Source organism: Marmota monax, unplaced genomic scaffold (assembly GCF_021218885.2).
Source record: "Marmota monax isolate L192 unplaced genomic scaffold, Marmota_monax_Labrador192_F-V1.1 WCK01_AAM20220418_F8-fsc01204, whole genome shotgun sequence".
Taxonomy (NCBI): Eukaryota; Metazoa; Chordata; class Mammalia; order Rodentia; family Sciuridae; genus Marmota; species Marmota monax.
The window spans coordinates 40,141-63,050 of NW_026692779.1; the positions used below are offsets into that span (position 1 = coordinate 40,141).

General features: G+C 40.0%; 2 protein-coding genes across 2 annotated transcripts in view; one reads left to right on the forward strand and one right to left on the reverse strand.

Annotated features, from left to right (window-relative positions):
- The first annotated feature begins 345 nt into the window (after positions 1-345).
- LOC124094426 (CCR4-NOT transcription complex subunit 8-like) lies at positions 346-7,199 on the forward strand. Its single transcript, XM_046447141.2, has 4 exons — positions 346-500; positions 1,513-1,657; positions 2,943-3,053; positions 6,713-7,199. Exons 1-4 carry the CDS (start codon positions 346-348, stop codon positions 6,860-6,862), a joined length of 561 nt encoding a protein of 186 aa, XP_046303097.1. The 3' UTR covers positions 6,863-7,199.
- Positions 7,200-10,789: 3,590 nt separating this feature from the next.
- Positions 10,790-22,910, reverse strand: part of LOC124094425 (gem-associated protein 5-like) — a 36,966-nt gene continuing 24,845 nt past the window's right edge. Inside the window, 8 exon segments of the mRNA XM_058580134.1 lie at positions 10,790-12,626; positions 13,165-13,261; positions 16,012-16,504; positions 17,051-17,213; positions 19,268-19,519; positions 21,560-21,741; positions 21,744-21,769; positions 22,281-22,400. Coding sequence (XP_058436117.1) covers positions 12,459-12,626; positions 13,165-13,261; positions 16,012-16,504; positions 17,051-17,213; positions 19,268-19,519; positions 21,560-21,741; positions 21,744-21,769; positions 22,281-22,400 — 1,501 coding nt within the window. The 3' untranslated portion in view covers positions 10,790-12,458.

The following is a 22,910-nucleotide window of genomic DNA, read 5'->3' on the forward strand; positions in this document are numbered from 1 at the left end:
AATTAGGACATTTAGCTGGGGCAAAAATCTCATTTTTCCATCTATCACAGAAATAAGGTTTTTTGCTTTGTATGCTTGCTGAAATACTGGAAGAAATTAATGAAATGAAAGATCTTTTTTTTTTTTTTTGGTGGTGCTGGGGGATTGAACCTAGGGCCTTGTTCATGTGAGGCAAGCACTCTATCAATTGAGCTATATCTCCAGCTATATCTCTATTTTTAAATTATGAAAAGTATTTCAAGAATATGTGTACTATAAATACAAGTTGATGGTACTATAGTTGCCTCCTACTTGTTTTGTGATCCACCAGCTAATTAAGAGAACACTTTGTTTTTCAGAGAGGACATGTACTCTCAGGATTCCATAGACCTCCTTGCTAACTCAGGACTACAGTTTCAGATGCATGAAGAGGAAGGGATTGACACGCTGCACTTTGCGGAGCTGCTTATGACATCAGGAGTGGTTCTCTGTGACAATGTCAAATGGCTTTCATTTCACAGGTCAGTTCTGGAGAATGAGTATCTCTCTCTTCTTACCCTTTAGCAAGAATTGAATTATTAGTTATTTTTGGAGTCCTGTTGGCTCTGTTCTATTCATCAGCAGCAGTTAGAAGTTGAAAATTGTAACTGGGCACAGTGGTGTGTTCCTGTAATCCTAGCTACTCTGGAGGCTGAGGCGGGAGGATTGAAAGTTCAAGGCTAATCCGAGCAACTTAGACCCTGCCTCAACAATGAAAAACAAAAATGGCTGGAATGTAGTTCAGTGATTGAACCCCTGGCTTCAAACCTTAGTACTGAAGAAAAAAACAAAAAAACAAAAACTCAAATGGTACTTACTTACAAGCTTCAGTTTTTCAGAAAACACTTTGAACATGTTGGTGATTATATTGATTTATGTTACATAGTATTGGACCCATCATTTGGCCATCAGTGGCTGTGTTTCCAAGTGGAAAGATGGAGGTTGGAAAGGATTACACACTTGGTTGTCTTTGTACTTACTCAGGAGTTTCCCAGTTATTCAAAATGCAGATTCCTGTTAGTCTTTTCAGTACTTTTGGATTTTTTTTTTTTTTTTGGTACTGGGGATTGAATCCAGAGGCCCTCAACCACTGAGCCACATCCCCAGCCCTTTTTTTAATTTAGAGAGTGGGTCTCCCTAAGTTGCTTAGGACCTCGCTAAGTTGCTGAGGCTGACTTTGAACTTGTGATCCTCCTGCTTCAGCCTCCCAAGCCATTGGGATTACAGCCATGCATCACGGCACCTGGCACTTAAATTTTTGATGAATCAAACCCACATTTATAAATCCTTGGGTTCTCTTGTATTTCTTGCATGATAGCCTGTTATATGTTACTTAGTAGAAAGTTCACATTATAGTAGAGTATACTATTTGGAAGATTGAAAGCTCCTAACATGAAGTAGCATTATAAAGTTTAAGAAATAAAGTGGTTGAACATTGGGATCTGGTAACTGCTGCTTTTTTTTTTAATTTCCTTGCTTTATTCTCTCTTATAGTGGCTATGATTTTGGCTACATGGTAAAGTTGCTTACAGATTCTCGTTTGCCAGAAGAAGAACATGAATTCTTTCATATTTTGAATCTTTTCTTTCCATCTATTTATGATGTGAAATACCTGATGAAGAGTTGCAAAAATCTTAAGGTACAGAATTTTTTCTTAATATTAGCAAAGAGAAAAACAGAAAAGCAGACTTGTCATTTTGCTTTATCCCTGTGTGTTCTGCATGCATTCTTTTTTTTTTTTTTTTTTTGGTATTGGGGATTGAACTCAGGGGCACTTGGCATCTGAACCACATCCCCAGCCCTATTTTGTATTTTATTTAGAGACAGGGGCTCACTGAGTTGCTTAGCACCTCAGCCTCCTGAGCTGCTGGGATTACAGGCATGCGCTACCAAGCCTGGCCCCTGCATCATTCTTGAGTTTCTGCTGGGTGCCAGCATTCTGCTAGATAGGGTGTCACATAGGACTGATTTTTTTTTAATTAGTTGTTCAAAACATTACATAGCTCTTGACATATCATATTTCATACATTTGAATCAAGTGGGTTATGAACTCCCATTTTTCCCCCATATACAGATTACAGAATCACATCGGTTACACATCCACGTTTTTACATACTAGTGTCTGTTATATTCTGCTGTCTTTGCTATCCTCTACTATCCCCCCTCCCCTCCCCTCCCCTCCCATCTTCTCTCTCTACCCCTACTGTACTTCATTTCTCTCCCTTTTTCCCCCCTTTCCCTTCAGCTCCTCTTATAGGACTGATTGATGTAGGATTTATTATTATTTTTTTTTTTAGTTGTTGATAGACCTTTATTTTGTTTATTTATATGTGGTGCTGAGAATTGAACCCAGTGCCTCACACATGCCAGGCAAGTGGGCTACCACTGAGCCCCAGTCCCAACTCTGATACAGGATTTTGTTTGGCAGTTGTCCATGTGGGATGACCTGGGCATGAAGGGAGTTCTCTGTTTCTCTCATTCTAAGGCAATGTTCTTCACCTGAGGCCCACAAAACCATGGAAGTATCTGGTAACATGAAGTGTATGTTCAGTGTGTTAGGGATGGGCTCTATGTTGTGTCAGATTCTCAGAGGGGTTCTTAACCATAAAAGTTCAAGAAGTCACTACCCTAATGAATTGTTGGCATAAGAGATTTGCTAGCTAGAACTGGATTGGTGTTTATCATTTATTTAACCCATTTCTATATTAAAAATGTAGAAAAGAAAGGAGTCAGAAACAGAATGTAACACAATGTATCAGTTGGAGTGAAGTAGAGTTAAACACCAAAAAGAGGATTGGGAGGCATATTAAGTAAATGGCCTCACTTCCTGCCACCACAATAAAATGAACTCACAAGTGGACTTAGTTGAATCCAGTAGGGTAGTGTTGGGTCTATAATATTGTCTGTTCTCTGGACATCTCCAGGGAGGTCTTCAGGAAGTTGCTGATCAGTTGGATTTGCAGAGAATTGGAAGGCAGCACCAGGCAGGCTCAGACTCACTACTGACGGGAATGGCATTCTTCAGGATGAAAGAGGTAAACTCCATTGACTATGAGGACCTCTCTGAAGGGATTTGCTATTTAGAAATAGATTGGCAACTAACTTGCTGAAGGATAAGGAGGTTGGTGATCTTTGTGGGCTGAGTTTGTCAAACCTTTATAGTTTCTGCTGGAAGTTAGTGGCCACTCTGAGAGCAGTTGTTTTTGTTTATTATGTTACATAATCAAATGTAGTTTGAGAGGCAGAAGCATTCTGAAGTGAACCACTTCAGAATACTCAAGTATTCTTGAGCATACTCAAGTCCAGAGTATATTTGGTGTTCCTAGCTGCTCTAATTCTTTAAGTTATTTATTTTTCTTATTTTAGGAACACAAACACATTTGTTAGGCCACTCATTTATGTATTGCTGAATTCTGTTAATTGTTAAATACATGGAGTTTACTCTAATTCATTAATGAACACTGAATATTTCCTTTGATTTCTTACTTAATTCTAAGTTTTAAAATGTATTTGAAGAGATAGAAGAGTGAAAAACTGCTTTGAAAAATTAAAACGATTTTATTGACACCTTTGAGAAGTGAATTAGATTAATTGATATGTTTCCTTGTGTTATTCCTAGTCACAAACCACACTGTTAGCCATGTTCTGGGAAATTGTGTTAGTCCACATTCCATCACTGTGATAAAATACCTAAATTGGGCTCTGTGTTGTGTCTGATTCTCAGAGGGGTTCTTAACCATAAAAGTTCAAGAAGTCACTACCCTAATGAATTGTTGGCATAAGAGGTTTGTTGTCTAGAACTGGATTGGCATTTATCATTTATTTAACCAATTTCTATATTAAAAATGTAGAAAAGAAAGGAGCCAGAGATATTCAACTTAAGGTGGAGAAGTCAGTTTTGGCTCACAGTTTCAGAAATCAGTTTTGGCTCACAGATGTTATTGGCTTTGTAGTCTTGGGGCTGTGGTGAGTCACAAAATCATGTCTGAGAGTGGGTGGTGGAGGAGGCCTGTTTACCTCATGGTGGCTGGGAAGTAGGGAGAAGGAGGCGCTGGAGTCCCAGTACCCCTTCAAGGGTGCCCCCTCAGTGATCTAACTTACTTCCACTAGACCTTACCTCCTAAAGGTGCACCACCTCCCAGTAATGCCACATACTGGAGGCCTTCAACACATGGCCTTTGGGGGACATTGGAGATCTTATCTGTAACATTCTGCCTTTGACCACCAAAGGCTCATGTCCATCTCACAGTGCAAAATACATTGAGTCCATCTCCAAGAATTTTCAGATTGTTATAGTTACAACATTCCTCCAGTGTTCAAAATCTCCTGAGACTTAAAGCAAACAGCTTTTAGCTCCAGTAAAAAAAAATAAACAAACAAAAAAAAAACCTAATTTTCAATTACATATTTCCAAGATAAAATGGCGTAGGGTAAACATTCCCATTCCAGAGGGGAGAAACAGGGCTTAGGAAAGGAAGGATTGAGCCAAAGCAAGACTGAAAATAAGCAGGGCTAACATTAAATCCTGTAGTTTTGTCCAGCATCCTGTGTACATGGTGGCATGATGTGAATTCCAAAGGACTTGGACAGCTCTGCCTTCATGGCTACAGACCATGTCGCCACTTTTGGGCTGGTTCTGCTTGTGTTGTGCTTCCCTTGCCCAGACATTTTGTGGCTTCCTTGAGCAGATTTTTTTTGTTTTGGGCATCTAACTTCCTGGGGTCTCCAGTGCAGCTTTGGCTTTACTGTCATGAATTTATGTCATGTATCACAGCTTTATGTGTCACCCTGTCAGGGGCTGCTTACAGGCATTTGACCCTGACATATACTGCTTGGTTCCCTGGCTTTCCTATGAAATCTTGGTGGAAGCCTTTGGGACCCCATAATTCTTGCCATTCTGCACGCAAAGTCAGCATCATATGGACTGCCACGGTTTGTGGCTGCCTGAGCTATTCCTGGGTCCATTTGAATCCTAGCTGCAACAGCCTTAGTGCCTTGATAGCTGAACAAAGAAAACAAGAAAAACAATTCTATACATACCTCTGTGAGCAGGGAACCCAAGGATAGTGGTGGTGGGGTTTTTTCCTAAATCTTTGAGCCTGCCTTAGGTGGGGTCTTGATGATCCCTGAGGTGTCCTCAAGGCATCTTTCCTGTTGTCCTTGAATAAAGTACTTTGCTTCCTTTTAATGATTTTCATGGCACTAATTTCTTTGCTCCAACTTTAAATAGACTTCTTTTCTGATCAAATTGCATGTTTTCCAGATCTTTCTGCTCTGATTTTTGCTCCCAGTTTCGCTATAAATCTGGCTAAAAGAAGCTAGCAGTATCCATGCTGTTGCCTGAATGCTCTGCTTTTTTGCAATTTCCTCTGCCACATAAACTTGTCTTTCATTTTTAAACTCAGCCTCCTACGAAGTTTCAGGGCATGAACAAAATGTAGACTTCTTAGCCAGAAATGTAACAAAAATGGACTTGAATCCATTTCCCAAGAGTCCTATTTCTCTGAAACCTCATTAGCACAGCCTTTACTGTCTGCATTCCTATCAGCATTTTGATTTGGGCTCCTACCAGAATTACCCATTAATCTCCACTCTGGCAATTCAGGCTTTCTCTTGCCCCCTTTTCCACACTTTTCCAACTTCTTCCTGCAAACCAGTTCTAAAGACTTCTGAGCCATATTGTGAGGAACAGTCACCAGTTTTCTGTTAGCTTTTGATTGCTGTGACAAAATACCCAAGACAATCAAAAGGATGAAAAGTTTATTTTGGCTTATATTTTCAGAGGTTTGAGTTTATTGTTGGTTGAATATTGTTTTTGGACCAATGGCAGACCAGCATGACTGGGAATGTGTGGAAGAGATTTGTTCACTTCATGGCTGCTAGGAAGTAGAGAGAAGGGAAGGGGCAGGGTTCCAATAAATAGCCCCTTAAGGGCATACCGCTAATGACCTCCTTCCTCACACCAGGCCCCACCTCCTAAATGTTCTGCCACCTTCCAGTAGTACCACAGGCTTGTGACCAAGCTTCATTATGGCCTTTGGGGAAAACATGTAAGATCCAAACCATAACAGAAGTGTTTTGGGTCAGTGGTTCTCAACTGGGAATGATTTTGCTTATCCCAGTAATGTCTGGGGACATTTTGGGTCACCATAACTTGGTGGGGGAGGATGGTGTGTTGCTGGGCAGGAACATTGCTAAACATCCTGATACACTGCCAAATAAAGAATTATCTTGCCCTGTAGTGACATTGTTGAAATATCCTGCTCTAAGTGCTCAATGTCCATAACTCATGCCTTGTAACATTTCTGTTATCCCATTTTATACATAAGAACCATGGCTTAAAAATTCTTGAAATGACATTGCCAGAGTCACAAGGTGAGTCAGTCTGAGTCCAGAGCCCAAATTCTTAACTGCTGACTCGCCTGTGAAAGAGAAGGGGCAGGGGTACTAAACAGTACAGGGATCCTGCGGTAAGCAAATTCCCGGGAGGTCTGAGTTTGCTTAGGAGACAGTCTATGTTTAGAGAAAGAATGAAAAGACTATGTACAGGAAAGGTGTGGAGCCCTTTAAAATTAGTTTCTAGTTTGCTAGATTTTCAGGGTTTTTAGAGAGCTGAGAGGGGTGATGTGGCAGTGTTTAGACTGGTGTGACTCCTGGACTGATTCTCACTGCAGTTCTCTGTCCTACTCTGCAGTTATTTTTTGAGGACAGTATTGATGATGCCAAGTACTGTGGCCGGCTCTATGGCCTAGGCACGGGAGTGGCCCAGAAACAGAATGAGGATGTGGACTCTGCCCAGGAGAAGATGAGCATCCTGGCGATTATCAACAACATGCAGCAGTGATGGTGGCAGGCTCTGCTGGGTGGGCCCGATCCCAGAGTGGTGCTTCCTGTGCTGACTGTGTACTCATCTTCCCCAAGAGAGAACACTTTTGAGCAAACTGTACCTGCCATCTGCATCGAGCAGAAAGACTTGTTTTACTGAAGACAGAAGATGTCTTTATTTTAGATCCAGAAGAGGGGAATTTGCTCTGAATTTGTAAACAAGTCTTCCCTGTTCCTCATCCCCACGCCTCTCCTCTCCTGTTGCCTCTTACCACCAGCATCCAGGGATCATTTGACACCTTTTAAAATATCCAGGACAGGTCTGAAACAAACTAGTAAAATGTATATAACTCTTACCTGTTGTCATTCTTTTTATTTTAAATTTGTTGCTGATCTCTAATGAAAGATTCTTGCTATGGTTCTCAGCTGAGCTGAGTGCTTCCAGGGAAAATGGTACAAAATGGTGTTCTTGGGAAATGGGTTATACATTTTGAGGTTTTTCCCTTTCCTTTTTTGACCCTTCTTGAGGACATTTACTTTCCTCATACTTTGGTAGTCCTTGATGTACTGTTATATGGAAATGAATTGCCCACTGCTGAAATTTGAAGACAATTTTACATCATCTGTCTACCCTTCATTCATGATCAACTCCAGGATGGATATTAAGTTGACCACTAAAGTGCCTTGAAGTCTGTTCCACTGTGCCATTGAGATTTGGTATCACTCAGGCATCATCTGAGGTCATTTTAAGTTTTCATATAATGAATTCGATCCTGAAGGAAATGAGTAAGTTCAGATTTTAGGGTCTTATGCATATTGTATTTTTAATAATGTGCTTTCAGATGGTTGTCTGTATTCTCCCACCTCTTCTCCATTTTCCCTGTTTAACTTTCAGCAAACTCCAGGAATTAGATGGATTAATGAGTACCAGGAACGAGACTCTTTTAAGAAAGTTACAGTAACTTATAAACAGGGCAGTAAAGGAACTTGGTTTAGAGAGATCTCTTGGCGTAATATCCCACAAATGGGGATAGAAAGCTCAGGACTTTTTTTTTTTTTTTAAACTAATCATTTAAAAAGTACACTGTGATTTTTCGAATGACTACAGAATGGAGTTTTGAAAAACCAAAAACCTCTTTGGAATGGTGGAAATAAAACCCAGTAATTCGCTGAAGTGGATGAATAATCTTGCATTTTAAAAGCTTATGGAAAACTCAATTTGAAATGATTAAAAAATGTCAAGTATTATAAGCTGGTATTTAAGATGCTTGTAAATATAATTTATGTTTTTAACTTTGTAAAATAAAGATTTTTTTAACCACTGGCATGAAGGTTTGGTCTTTGGAAGATGGAATGACGCGGAAGGGTCTTGCCTTTATGATGTTACATTCAAAACATTTCATCTGGTAGGAACTTACTAAGGAGCACCAGTGGACAGAATTGTCTGCTTCTTACGCTGCTGTCAATTTTATTTTCTGGGGCCACTCATCATCTTTGGTGGATTAGCTTGTTGTTAATTAATGGAATTCTTTAGGATGTACGAATGTGAGGTATGCTAGACTTGGCTCAGGGTATTGTTTCTGTCTTTCTATTCTACTGCATAAAAATGTGGAATTATAAATCCAAAACAGAGCTAATATTTAAAAATTTGTATCCAGTCTGTGTTTTGTTGTTGCCCAGGCCAACCTTGAACACCTGGGCTCAAGCTGTCCTACTGCCTTAGCCTCCTGTACAGCTGGGACTACAGGCTTGTACCACTGTGCCCAGCAGATCTAATTTTGGCTGGGAGGGAGGTCGTGTATAAGAGGATATTTATTACTGTAAAATTTGGAAAGCTGCACTCAGCAGTCAAGGAACCCTGGCACTAATGAGTCTCTTACAGGTGTCCTTCCAAATTTGGATTAAAATAGGGATTTATAAATGCCACAATTTTTTATCCATTCATCTATTGAAGGGCATCTGGGTTGGTTCCACAGTCTAGCAATTGTGAATTGTGCTGCTATGAACATCGATGTAGCAGTATCCCTGTAGTACGCCCTTTTAAGGTCTTCAGGGAATAGTCCAAGAAGGGCAATAGCTGGGTCAAATGGTGGTTCCATTCCCAGCTTTCCCAGGAATTTGCAGGGAAATGGATGGCACTAGAGCAGATCATGCTTAGTGAAGCTAGCCAATCCCTAAAAAACAAATACCAAATGTCTTCTCTGATATAATGAGAACAACTAAGAACAGAGCAGGGAGGAAGAGCAGGAAGAAAAGATTAACATTAAACAGATACATGAGGTGGGATGGAAAGGGAGAGAAAGGGAAATTGCATGGTAATGGAGGGAGACCCTCATTGTTATACAAAATTACATATAAGAGGTTGTGAGGGGAATGGGAAAATAAACAAGGAGAGAAATGAATTACAGTGGATGGGGTAGTAAGAGAAGATGGGAGGGGAGGGAGGGGGGATAGTAGAGGATAGTAAAGGTAGCAGGATACAACAGTTACTAATAGGGCATTATGTAAAAATGTGGATGTGTAACCGATGTGATTCTGCAATCTGTATTTGGGGTAAAATTGGGAGTTCATAACCAACTTGAATCTATTGTATGAAATATGATATGTCAATAGCTTTATAATGTTTTTGAACAACCAATAAAAAATAAATTAAAAAAAATAAAAAAAAAATAAAATAGGGATTTATCTTTTCTACAACTGAGAACAGAATTACATGTCAGGAGAAATGCTGAGATGAAGGGTTGAGGAACCCAAATGTTGAGTAGAGGTCTGATCACTGCACGGGAGAGGCTTGAGATTATTAAAGTGGTTTTAACTAAAGAACTGGCCAGAACTCTGCATAGTGTGTAAGTAGTCATTTTCAGAAAAGCATGGCGTAGAAGGGTCAACTTTGGGTATAGTTCAATCCTATATATATTGCCCAATATTTTGAATTCCCTTGTTCTGTTGTTCTGGTAAGGTGGACTGTCAACCACAAGCCACTGCTGGAATGAATGAAGTCACTTTAGAGCTCTTTTAAGTCCAAGTTACCAGTGAATTAATTTTCTCATTTATTCAAGTCAGTGAATTCTCATTGAGCACCTACAAAGTACTGGACACTTGCTAGGGTCTCTACCCTCCCTGGAGTTTACAATTTCCCTGTGTTGTCAGACAGTAAATAATTCATACAAATAGAGTTTAACGTATGAGTAACTGGGGTTGACATTGAGGGAGTATTTTCAGAGAAAGGGCATTTAGGCTGAGAACTAAAAACGGGTTAAGTCATCCAGGGGAACAATATAGGTAAACCCCCAGAGGTGACAGAATTAAAGTTGGTGTGTTCCAGCAATAAAGACTATTGTGGCTGGAATCTAGGAACAGGATGATAGTAGCCAAGAGGTGGCATGGGAACAGGCTTGCCCATGTAAACTACATTGAAGATTTGTATCTCCCCCCTCCCCCCGCAAGACTCATGGGAAAGGTTGTTAAGAAGGGAACTCATGAAGCTAGAGGAAGAATGGAGAATTAGTAATAAGCGTGCATTCAGAGAAACTCTGGAAGGCCACTGCAATCATCCAGGTAACTAGGTGGTGGTAACCAGATGTTGATCTGGGATGTTGTAGGGGTAGGGGGAAATTAGAGATGAAGAACCAAAACGATTGCTTTGCCACTTAAGTACCTGAGTCATCTGCTTGGTGCTCTGGCTTATTATGGTTCTGATAATTAGGGAGATATAAATGATAATTATTTACTCAAATTATAATAAACATACTATACAGTATTAGACTAGGGAAGGAGTTTAAGAGGAAGATGAGTTGTTTTTGTTATACTTCTGCTATTGTTTTTTTTTTTTCCTTTTCAGAGAGGAAAGCAGATGCACATTCAAGGGAGAAGGGATATCTCAAGGGAGAGACATCTTTTGGGGTTAAGTTAGAAGTACACATTCAAGGGAGAAATGTGGACCATCGATAGGAGACAGCCTTGTTTTTATTGCAGTTTTCAAGTAGCAATTCTTGGGTCTTACCAAGCAGTATTTGTATTTGTGCAGAGTTCCTCCTCCCACAGGTAATGTTTTAGTGAATCACACAGGAGTTTGGAATTTCTAGTTTAATAACTGCTCATTACTCAAGTTGGAAGGGAATACATTTTTTTTTAATTTGTTGTGGAACCTGCCATCTAGTCTGCAGTTAGCCACACCCATTTATCTTTGCATTCAAAGATTCTCTACCCTTAGGACCACTGCATCTTCTTATTAAAGTTCAGTTACTATGTAAAGGACTATGAGGATTTAAATTTTACTGTATTTCCTTTTTGTGATTTAGCATTTTTTTAAACATTAAAGCTAGGCACTTAAAAATGTCTTTTAAACAAAACTGTCTCTCAAGCCTTTTTCTTATTTGAGAGTCCCTGTTAATTTCATTCTTGCTGCTTTTACAACTCCAACCTTAGGAATTAATTGAAAAACTAGATACCCAAGCAAAAAAGCCTTCACAATGAATCTTAAAAGAAAACAGTTAAATTATTGGGAAGGAGTACTCCCTCCCCCACCTGAGATTGTCTAATTTTCCTGTCTTAGTAACTGGATATGAAATATTGTTCAACTGTTTAAATCTGCAGAAGGAAGAATAAGAATTTACAGGGGCTGGGGTTGGGGCTCAGTGGTAGAGCGCTTGCCTAGCACACATGAGGCCCTGGGTTTGATCCTCAGCACCACATAAAAATAAATAAACAAAGGTATTGTGTCCATCTACAACTAAAAATATTAAAGAAAAAAAAAACAATTTGTAATTAAATAGTATTAGGGTTCCTTTGTGGTAAGACTGTAGTCCAATGATCCAAAACTTATATACATAAAATTAAGAATATGCATTTTTCTCCAAAGAGTATTTGTGGTTTTAATTCTCAAAAGGGTTCTGTGACCACAAAAGATTAAGAATCACTGAAATAATTTCTTCCTGAGCTAATGGATCACCATCAATCATTTGTCACAAAACTGAAGGGATAACACACATTTGAGATAATTATTTGTTGCTGTAAAGCTTTAGTAACTGATTTGTCCAAATAAGCAATTCTGTAAAACAATAAATTCAAACTTTCAACCTAAAGTTCAGATGAAGGATCAAGAGTCAACATGATGAGAAAGGCCTATATCACATTCAAACTTGAGTCTTGGAAAGAGTATATGTGGGAGAACTTAGGTTAATAAAAATAATTAAAAACAAAACTATACCAATAGCCATAAAATGTGGCAATTCCACCTTCAACAAAAATGAGTTGTTTACGATCAGGTCAAGTATTTATAAAGGTAACTGTGTTCAAGAACATAACACTTTGGGTGGTTACAAAAGTTTCTCCTCTTTGGGTGAAACCTGCATAAGGCTTTAGAGATGACATAATCACTCTGCAGGTATTAGTTCTGAGCAACTATTGCTGGCTTCCCATGATTTTGAGTTCCAAGTCAGACTCCACTGTGTCTAAGGGTAGACAGTTGATTCAAGCTTAACCACCCTCACTGTATTAGTCTGGATTACTGCAAACACATCTAGGGATCAGAGTGAATGCCTGGCGAGGTATAACTGCAGAGTTGAAAGATGTCAATAATTCTGTGGCACAGTTTCTGCAAGGTCCCTGAAAGTTCACGTGCAGAAGGTCTGGCAGTGTCTTTTGTAAGCTTTAGTGTTGCTGTATTTCTGAAGGAGTTCTTGGGCCTGTTGTTGCATTTCTTGGGTCACACAACCAGGGTACTGGGACCCAATATGAAGCAGGACGAGGCAGCACTCCAGCACATCTGGGAAGGGCCAGGTCTGAAAGATGTAAGGATGAATAAAGACACATTTGCAAAAGAGCCACAGACGACACTACTAATCCAGATTCATCTAATCATTCTTCTCAGGCTGGACTGAACCATTTCCCTCATAAATGACATGCAAAACTAGGGTGGCTACTAGATTTCCTTGTCAAGTGATCATTTTTCTAGTGGCCTACTAAAATCAACTCAAAAAATGCTGCTGCTCTTCTTCTAGAGCCACAGCCAATTTTCTTACATATTGTAAGCTATCAAATATGTGGCACCATTTACATTTTACTTCTTACCTTCCAATTGTAAAATGTTTGATTTCTCTTTGGACTCAGTTTTCAGACTATCTTGTGTGATCAATAATTCTAGTTTCATTTCCACAAAACATTTTGGCTAACCAGAAACAACTGGATCCTAAATTTTTAAGTACATAAATATTTAGATTTTAGAGACTGAAGAGAGAAGTAGATTACCTTTAAAAATCTGTAGAGTCAAGTGATAACACAAAAAGTGTGTCTTATCAGAAGTACTGCTATAGAGCTTACCTTAATACTCTCAGGAAAGTCAGCCATTCTTTTGTTTGCCTCCGTAAGCCTTTTGGTTAATTCAGGCAGAGAGACCATCTCATTTTTTTCTTCTTTACTAGTAATAATAATAAAGTACAAGTCAGGTATCTTGCCTTTAACTTTCCCCCTTAATTATTTTTATTACGGTAAAATACACATATCATAAAATTCACTATCTTGACCATTTTTAAGTACACTTGTTCTGTAGTATTGAACACTTTCCCCGATGTTGTAAAATCATCATTCCCATCCACACCCAGAAATCTGTTTCTTTTTATCTTGTAAGACTGAAATTCTACACACATTAAATGATAACTCTCCATTCTCTGCTTCCCCCCTCTTGGCAGCCACCACTCTACTCTGTCATACAGTTGGAATCATAGTCTCTATCTTTTTGTGACTGGCTTATTTCACTTGGCATAATATCCTCAAGATTCATTCTCAAGAGTTGTAGATAAGCAAGGAGGGAAATTTTGACATTCTCTCTCTTTGGATATTTAGGTTGTTTCCTTGTTTTAGCTCTTTTGAATGGCTCTGCTATAAACATGGCTATACAATTCTGAGACCTTGCTTTTTAATTCTTTGGCTGTATATCCAGAAGTAAAATTGTTAGATCATACGGTAATTCTGTTTTTAATTGGATGAACTGCCTATTGTTTTCCATAGTGGTTGTCTCGTTTATATTCCTACCAACACTGCAGAAAGGTTCTAATTTCTAATGTACCCTCATCATCACTTGCCACTTTTTTTTTGGCAGGGGGTGGGTGGGATACTGGGGATTGAACTCAGGGGCACTTGACCACTGAGCCACATCTCCAGTCCTATTTTTTGAAAAAAAATATTTATTTTTTATAGTTGTAGTTGGACACAATACCTTTATTTTATTTATGTATTTATATGTGGTGGTGAGGATTGAACCCAGAGCCTTGCACATGTTAAGTGTGCACTCTACTGCTAAGCCACAACCCCAGCCCTGTTTTGTATTTTATTTTGAAACAAGGTCTCATTGAATTACTTAGCACCTCACTTTTGCTGAGGCTGGCTTTGAACTTGCCATCCTCCTGCCTCAGCCTCCTGAGCTGCTGTGAATATAATTATGTAATGCCACCATGCCTGATTATATCTTGCTATTTTTCTTTTTATAGTAATCATCATAATGGATATGATGTGCCTTTTGTTTCACTGAAGTCTTGATTTACATTCCCTAATGATTACTGATGTTGAGTCTATTTCATGTGCTTACCAGACATTTGTATATCTCTTTGGAGGAATGTCTATTCAAGTCCTTTACTTATTTTGAACTGGGTTATCTGCTATGCATGGGTAATCTCCCTCCACCCTCCATGACACTGGGGATTGAATCTTGGGTACTCTACTACTGAGCTACCTCCCCAGACCTTTCATTTCTTTTTCATTTTGAGACAGGTTCTCCCTAAGTTGCCTGGGCTGGCCTCAGCTTCCTGAGTCACTGGGATCACAGTGCCACTGAACCTGGTGTGCCTGGGTAACTTATCTCACAAATAACTGAGATCAAGAGATGGCAATTTAATTTGAGGTGATTTACTCATAGGCAGGAAGGGCCTCATGCATTCCTGGTAAGCGCTCTACCACTGAGATACACCACAAGCCCAGACATAAAATTTTCAAAATGTACTATTGTTCTTCACCATTTTCCAAATCCTTCAGACACACAGCTCCAATAATAATAATTTAGGACTTTTCTGCATTTGACTGAAGTCAAATGTAGGCCTAGGTTTCTTTAGAAGATGGTTACACTGAGCCAGGGCTCCTAACTACAGAGATGTGTGGATGCATTATTTTTTTTCTGCACAGAGTATTTCTTAAGCTTCTTAAAGGGGTCCTGTGATTCAACTCTAAGAGCCACAGATTAGAATCCACCCAGGCCTTGTGTAGGCCAGGCGGCACTTTACCACTGAGCTACAACTTTAGCCCTAACCCATGTTTTCATGGGAGCATTTTGAAAGGATTTAAGGCTTCAAAGTTTTAATTTTTTTAAGGTAGTAATAATAGCTATGTTTATTGATTGTTCTAGTATTTTCTGGGCTTTGTGCTAGGGAACATAATGAAGGTAAAAGGTACTTAGCATAATAACCAAGCAGAAATTATCAGTCACTGTGAAGCTTCCAGCAAAGCTCTGTAGTGGTCAGTGATTGGCTCCCATCCTCCACTGGCCTGTTTTCACTGGACATGATTAGGAAGTGACAGCATCCCATAATTTAGATTTTGTCATCTAAGTGTCCAGTTTTATACACTATCCTTTGTGTGTGTGTTTAATAGCATAGAATAATAGAATTATTTTTCATTAATGATGCAGTCATGTGACTCCACATTTTATATGACTGATTTTTTTGTGGGGGAGGTAGGAGTTGGTAGCCTCATTTTTCTTGGTGGTACTAAAGCTAGGAACTTCTGCCTCTAAGCTACATCCCTAGCTCTTTTTAAAATTTTATTCTGAGAAAAGGTCTTTCTCAGTTAGCCAGGCTAGCCTTGAACTTGAGATCCTCCTGTCTCATCAGCTTCTTGAGTAGCTGGGATTATAGGACTGTGCCGTCTGCCAGGCTCTGGTATATCCTTGGTGAGGAAACTAAAGCTGAGATAAAGAGACTTATCTGAGGTTATTTGGTGGGGCCAGACCCTAGAACTCACAACTCATTTCGAAGTCGGTGCCTTTGGAATTTAATTTAAATACTGTATTATGCTATTTCCAAATGACTCCAATCATTTACATCATGTACTTGAGACATAATGACATGAGAGTTCACGAGGATAATTTTCATTCTGTGTTGTGCTCAACTCAGTACTTACCACTGGCTCTGAGGACTAGCAAGGTCTTCTTCCTGTTCAGGTTCATTCTTATCAGGACCATTGGCTGTGGATTTACAGAGCTGACTTTTCTGGTGTTGACGGATCATTTCTGCTAAAGTCTCTTGGACTTCAGCAACAGTTCTGCGTGAGTTCTGGAGACTGGCATACTTTTCTGAAAAGAGCTCCTTACAAGCACTTAGCACTCGCTTACTTTCTTCTGTGAGTCTCAATAGTAGTTCTGCAGGTCTGCTTGGCTCTGGCTGAGGAGCAGCTTCAGGGTCAGTCTCTTCAGCCCTGGCACTGTCCAGCTGCTCAACAGAGAGAGTCCTCCCACGACCAGCCCTCGCCGAGTCACTGGACTCAGGGCAAGGCCTGGAGAGAGACCACCAGATTTCATACAGACGCCCGTAAATAAAAAAGGCCTCCAAACTTTTGAAAGCTGGTATGGCTGGGGATTGATGGTCACCCAGTTTGTCTCTTAGGTAGTCACAGCCTAGGAGAAGAAGGAGAGTACCGAGTTGTACGTTTCTCTATTTGCCAGAAATCTGGCATCTTGCCCTGTTACCCAAGAGGAACACCCCAAGGAAAAGGACAGCAGGAATCCCACGCTTCTCCCCACAGCCAACTGAAGCTAAGTAGTTCCTGGCATGGGACAGTATGCCATCTGTCTTACTGCAGGCTCTGGGGCACAGTGACTGAGGTAAGATCACAATGTGCTCTGAAAAAATCACAATGATTTACTTCAGTGATGAACTGTGCAGCTTAAGGAAGGTCTTTTACTGTGCTTTTCTAATCTTACTAGCTTGTGACACATTACCATTTCTGTTCCTCTTAAACTGGGAAGGCAGTAAGGTGGCAGGTAAAGGAAAATAGTGTAGACATCCTGGTTACCTCTTAGGAGCTTGAATCAGAATTCAAACTTGCTATCAAATGACACAACTTGGCCAATCTTCATCTTTTAATAACCCTGATACTCCTGGTGACACAGTTGTGTATAGGTTGTTCATTAATGGCAGAGGCAGAGATGGGGGTCACTTACCATCAGGGAGGAAGGCCGAGTAGACTTCCTGCATGATGGTGAAGTTCCCAGAGTCGTAGCTCCGGATCACAGCCCGAAGAAGTGCTTGCACAGCCTCATCCCAGGAGGCCACCTGTTGGCTCAGCACTGCCAAGGTCAAGTCATGGCAAATATGAAGCAGGAGCTGGAGAGGGGCCAGAGTTTCAGTTAAACCTCCTTTTGTGGCAGGCACTGCATGTAGGTACACTCAAGTCACAATTCTGAAAGGTCCCATTTTCACAACCCATCTTTGCTTCCCCATAAGAAACTTTCATATCTACTTTCATAGCAACATACAATGTCTGGAATTAAAGTATCACATTGAGAAAATGCCTTTACATTTTCATTTCCTTTAAATAAAAGCTATAATAAAAATCAAAACTGACAGTATAATTAAGATACAAATCAACCAGTTTTAGATACATGGTTTGATGAATTCTGGCAAATGTATAATTCAGTAACGTATCACCAGTTTTAGATACATAGTTTGATGAATTCTGGCAAATGTATAGTTCAGTAACATATCACCAAAATCAAGATAGAACACCTTCATCAATCAAAACTATTCTGTACTCCTCACTCTAGTCCCTAGAGAACACCGATCTATTTCCTGTCACTTAAGTTTTGTTGTTTCTAGAATTTAGATAAATGGGACCATAGAATCTTATAGTCTTTTGTTTCTTTTAGTTAGCATGTTTTCAAGATTCACTGACATTATTTGTGCAGCAGAAATGTGTTCCTTTTGTTAACTGATAAAAATATTTAATTATATAAATGAACCTTTTTTTTTTTTGAGGTACTGGGGACTGACCCAGGAACCCAGGCGGGGGCTTACCCACTGAGCTACATCCCCAGTCTGTTTTTGTATTTTATTTAGAGACAGAGTCTTGCCAAGTAGCTTAGGGATTTGCTTAAGTTTCTGAGGCTGGCTTTGAACTCATGATCCTCCTGCCTCAGCCTCTGGAGCTGCTGGGATGACAGGTGTTTGCCATCGCACCTGGCCCAAATGCACCTCTGTCTGCATATGGATTTACCAGTGGATGAATATTAGGGTTGTTTCTAGTTTGGGCTATTGTGAACTAAGTTGCTACAAATGACTGTATGCAAGTACTCATATAGACACCTGATTTCATTTCTTAAAGTGAAATATCTAAGCAATGGAATTACTGGGTCACACGGTACATGTATATTTAACTTTAGAAAAAAACTAGGGCAGCCTTGGTGAAACATGCTTGTAATCCTAGCTAGTTGGGAGGCTGAGGCGAAGGACTGCAGGTTCGAGGCCGGCCTGTACAACATGAAATCCTGTCGTTTAGTACCCAGAACTGCAAAAGATAAAATAACAACAAAAACCCTGCCAGACTGTTTTCCAAAGGTTTTTTTTTTTTTTTCCCTTAAAAATATAAAAGGATCCTTTCATTTTAAAATGTAGGGGGCTGGGGTTGTGGCTCAGTGGTGGAGTACTTGTCTAGCATGTGTGAGGCACTGGGTTTGATCCTCTGCACCACATGTAAATAAATAAATAAAAATAAAGGTCCATCAATAATAATTTAAAATATATATATAATGTAGGGGCTGGGGCTCAGTGGTAGAGTACCTGCCTCGCACGTGTGAGGCACTGGGTTCGATCCTCAGCACCACTTATTTAATATATAAATAAATAAATAAAGACACTGTGTGCATCTACGACTAAAAAAATATTTAAGAAAATGTAGATAAATCAAGGCATATTCACAAAATGGACATAGGCAATCAAAATAAATAAACTTGATCTCTTTGTTTCAACATGGATAATTTTACAGTGGCCACTGAAATAAACAAGTCACAAAATAATATATATGGTACAACACAGAAGCTGCCTTTGATGAGCCAGGAAATGGGGATGGGGCTGAGAAAAGGAACAACAGTGATTTCAATTTTTTTCCTACTTTTGAACCAAACAAAAAAAACCCAAATGAATATGTGTATTTACATTATTCTGTTTTTCTCCATACTATTCAGACTTAGAAAAAAAAATACTGACCCAAGACTATTTCAAAGCTAAAGGGCTTTAAGTAATCTGAGGGGTTCTGGACCTGCCTTGTTTTTCTTCTGAAAGGCCAACTGTATTTCACTTGCTTCCCTATTATACTGACATGAATTAAGGAAGCCTTGTTACTGAGTGATTAATATCAAGTGCTGGCATAGATACCCAGGTACCTGTTTGGAGGGAGTGTTATTTGTGGCAGATGGATACTGGACGTTTTGCAGCTTCTGAAAGACAGCCTGATACTGCTCTGGGGTGTCCAGGCTGAAGATGCTCTTCCACACTGCAGTCACTCTCTGCACAAAGGGACCTTCGGTGCCTATGGCCCAAGCGTGGTAAGAAGAGAAGCCTCTGCCTTCTGGAAGCTGTTTTTCCTCCAGATGCCTGCACAGGAGCTCAAGCAGGCAAAACACCAGTCTCTGACTCTGGGATCCAACAACAAAGAGGAGAAAGCATTACACAGAAAAGCAGTTGATTCCCTAGAGAGCTTTCCCCGTTCTTGAAAGTATTCCCCTTCGCATCTGCAGCAACCAAGGCCCATCATTGTGAACTTCCTGTTCAAGTCAAGTGATATATGAGTGGGAAAAAGAGGCAGAGTCTAATGGATATTTTCCAGGGGCCTTTTGGGGGAATTCCATCCTTTGGTCCTTGGAGCCCAAGAAACCATTTTTATAACAAATCCTCAACTATAGTATCTTTTACTATAATTTAAGCCACATATAAGGCCAGCCACCTAAAACTTGTGGCCCAGTTTGAGAAAAGATGGGCTGGGCTTATCAGGTTCCTTCTACCTTCCCAAGCCCCAGAATGAAGAATACAGAAGTAATGCATAAAGGCTGAAAGTATTGGGACAGACAAGCTTTGCAGATCTGAGGGAGGGGCATGGAGCACGGACCATCTCCAAGGAGGTTTATAAGGGAATCATCTGATACAGAACAAAAGCAAAGACCATACAGTCAAAATGCACTCTTCAGAATATTTAGTACAGCTGATACGTTTTTTTTTTTTCTCCTTTGTTCTTTGATACTGTGTCAAAGGAAAAAAAAGAAATGTGAAATAACTGTTCTGACTTTTTTTTTCTGTAAATTAAAGTCTCTTCAGATTTTGGTCATTTTATAAAAAATAAACTCAGTGGCACTCTTTAAGATATACCATTTGTGCATCCATTTTTTATTTGCTCTTTCTGAAAGCTACTCCCCATGTAGCATTTTCTTTGGGCTTTAAATACTCAGCTAGGAACTGTCTTAAGCCTATTTACTATTGCTAGGGAAGAGGAATTTAAAAAACTTTTTACTGGCTGGGTGTGGTGGTGCATGTCTGTAATCCCAGCAGCTCCAGAGGCTGAGGCAGGAGGATTTTGAGTTCAAAGCCAGCCTCAGCAACAATGAGGAACTAAGCAACTCAGTGAGACCCTGTCTCTAAATAAATACAACACAGGGCTGGGGATGTGGCTTAGTGGTTGAGTGCTTGAGTTCAATCGCCGGTATAAATCAAATCAAAACAAAACAAAACAAACCCAAAAACAAAGAAATAGAAAATCAACACTAAAAACAACTTCATTAGTATCTGACAAGCAGATATCTAAAAGGGACCAAATGTGTATATTCTTTGGAAACTGGGTGAAGAGTGCCAATGCTTTAAATGTCATCTCAGTTTTGATGTGTTAAAAGACATTGGTAAGTTACTCATCATTATTTTTTATTGCTGAGGATCAAACCCAGGCCTTCAGGCACACTAGGAAGTGCTCCACCACTGAACTACATCTTCTATCAAATTACTAATTTTTAGCTACATAGGGACAAATAAGCATTTAAGAAATAAAACACTTCTATTTCCCTACATATTTTTATAATTTTTTTATAGCCTACAGCTGACGAGAGGTGTTACAGGAAGAGCACCATGATTTTTGTTGGAGGCCAACCATGCTCTCCCTTCCAGGATGACCCTGCTGATTACATCAACGCAGAAACACTAGACTATAATCCAGAGGCTGGGGCCTAAAGGCTATTCACAGATTTTTTTTGGGGGGGGTACCGGGGATTGAACTCAGGGGCACTCGACCACTGAGCCACATCCCCAGCCCTATGTTGTATTTTATTTAGAGACAGGGTCTCACTGAGTTGCTTGGCGCCTCGCCATTGCTGAAGCTGGCTTTGAACTCATGATTCTCCTGTATCAGCCTCCCAAAATACTGGGATTACAGGTATGTGCCACTGTGCCCAGTTTCACAGATGTTTTGTATAAACTGATGAGCAAAGGGAATTACTGTGAATGTCCACATTACCTCTTGTAAGTACAGTAACTGAGAAGACATGGTACTTCAGTGGGATAAAATGGCCAGGGCTTGCTAGACACTTCTAAGGATAAAATTAATAGTTTGTGCAATTGGGGTTATTCACTTGGATTTGACTAGAAAAGGATTTGGGACTCATCCCTCTTAAATCCCAGGAGAAAATAAGACTGACCTGTAGGCTTTCATGTAGCTGCAAGGCTTCCTGGGCTCCCACCCAATTCTTGGCTAGAAGCAGCTCTTGGGCACATCTGAGAGCCAGAGAAGCAGACAACTCATCCTCTCCTACGATCGCAGCCAGCTCCGCCGCTGTTTTAAGTGAGGCTGCATCCCCTTTTTTTGCCAAAACTTTGGCGCATCATAAGGGGAAGTGGCTCCTAAATAGCTGTAATGTGAAGGCAAAACCCAAACAGGGCATTGTCATCAGAGCACCTATCCCTGCCCCGCCGAGGGTAGCATTACTTCTTTCTGTCCACTTTGCTATGGCCTCAGGTGCCACTGCATCTGGTTGTTTTTGTGAAGGCTCAGGCCAGTGTAACTCAGCATGGTGTGTGACAGACAGTAGCTTGAGTTAAGAATATAGGGAACCTGGATGAGAGCCAATCTGAATCCAAACAGAAGGGTCATTCTCTCCATTCTCCTTATTGGGAAAGGTATAAAACATCACTAGAAAATGGCAGAATCTCTGCGCCTGCTATTGAGGTTTTCAGATGTTATGATGACTTATATAATACCAAACAGTCAGATCCTTCTAAATCCTGTGAAGTTGGGTTTAATATACATTTTTAAACATTTTCTAGCTACTTTGCTTCCACTTCTAGACTTGTACTTTAATTTTGTCATGCTCTTGCTGGTGGAGGCTGTTCCTGGGTCACCCATGCTTCCCTCGAGCTTACCATTTGGCTGCTATGGCATAATGCCCATCTCTTTCTAGGATGGTTCCCCAGGTGAGGTACAGATCCTTCAGGACTGGGTCCTCTGGGTGCAACCGAGCCTTGGCAACTGCAATAGCTTCCCTAAAGGCAAGAAGAGATACTTTAGCCAACACCAAAAGGTTCCTTTCTAGGAAGTCCCAGGAGGGACTGCAGGGAAGAATAAACTGTCCCTTTTATGTTGTCTGTAATGTTCCAACTTCCTGTAAAAAAAGGAACTCCTCCATAACACTGGCAAGTTAAAAACACATGATTTTGTTCAATCTTCATCAAGCCAGAAGTTCTTATAGAATGGTCTATGGATTCCTTAGGGGTTCAAGGCCCTTTTGAGGGTTCATGAGGTCAAAACTATTTTCATAATAATGCAAAGAGGTTATGTGCCTCTTAAAAAGTGTGCTGACATTTGCACTGATTGTGAAAAGTTATGGTGGATAAACTGGTGTCATGTGATCAGGAATCAAGAAAGTGATACTAATTAAACATTACTAATTTTACTAAACCCCTCAAGCCAACATTTTAAAATTTATGTGACAAAATGGGAAGAACATTTTATGTTCTTTGCTGTATTCCAAAGAATGACTGTCTCTAATAAAA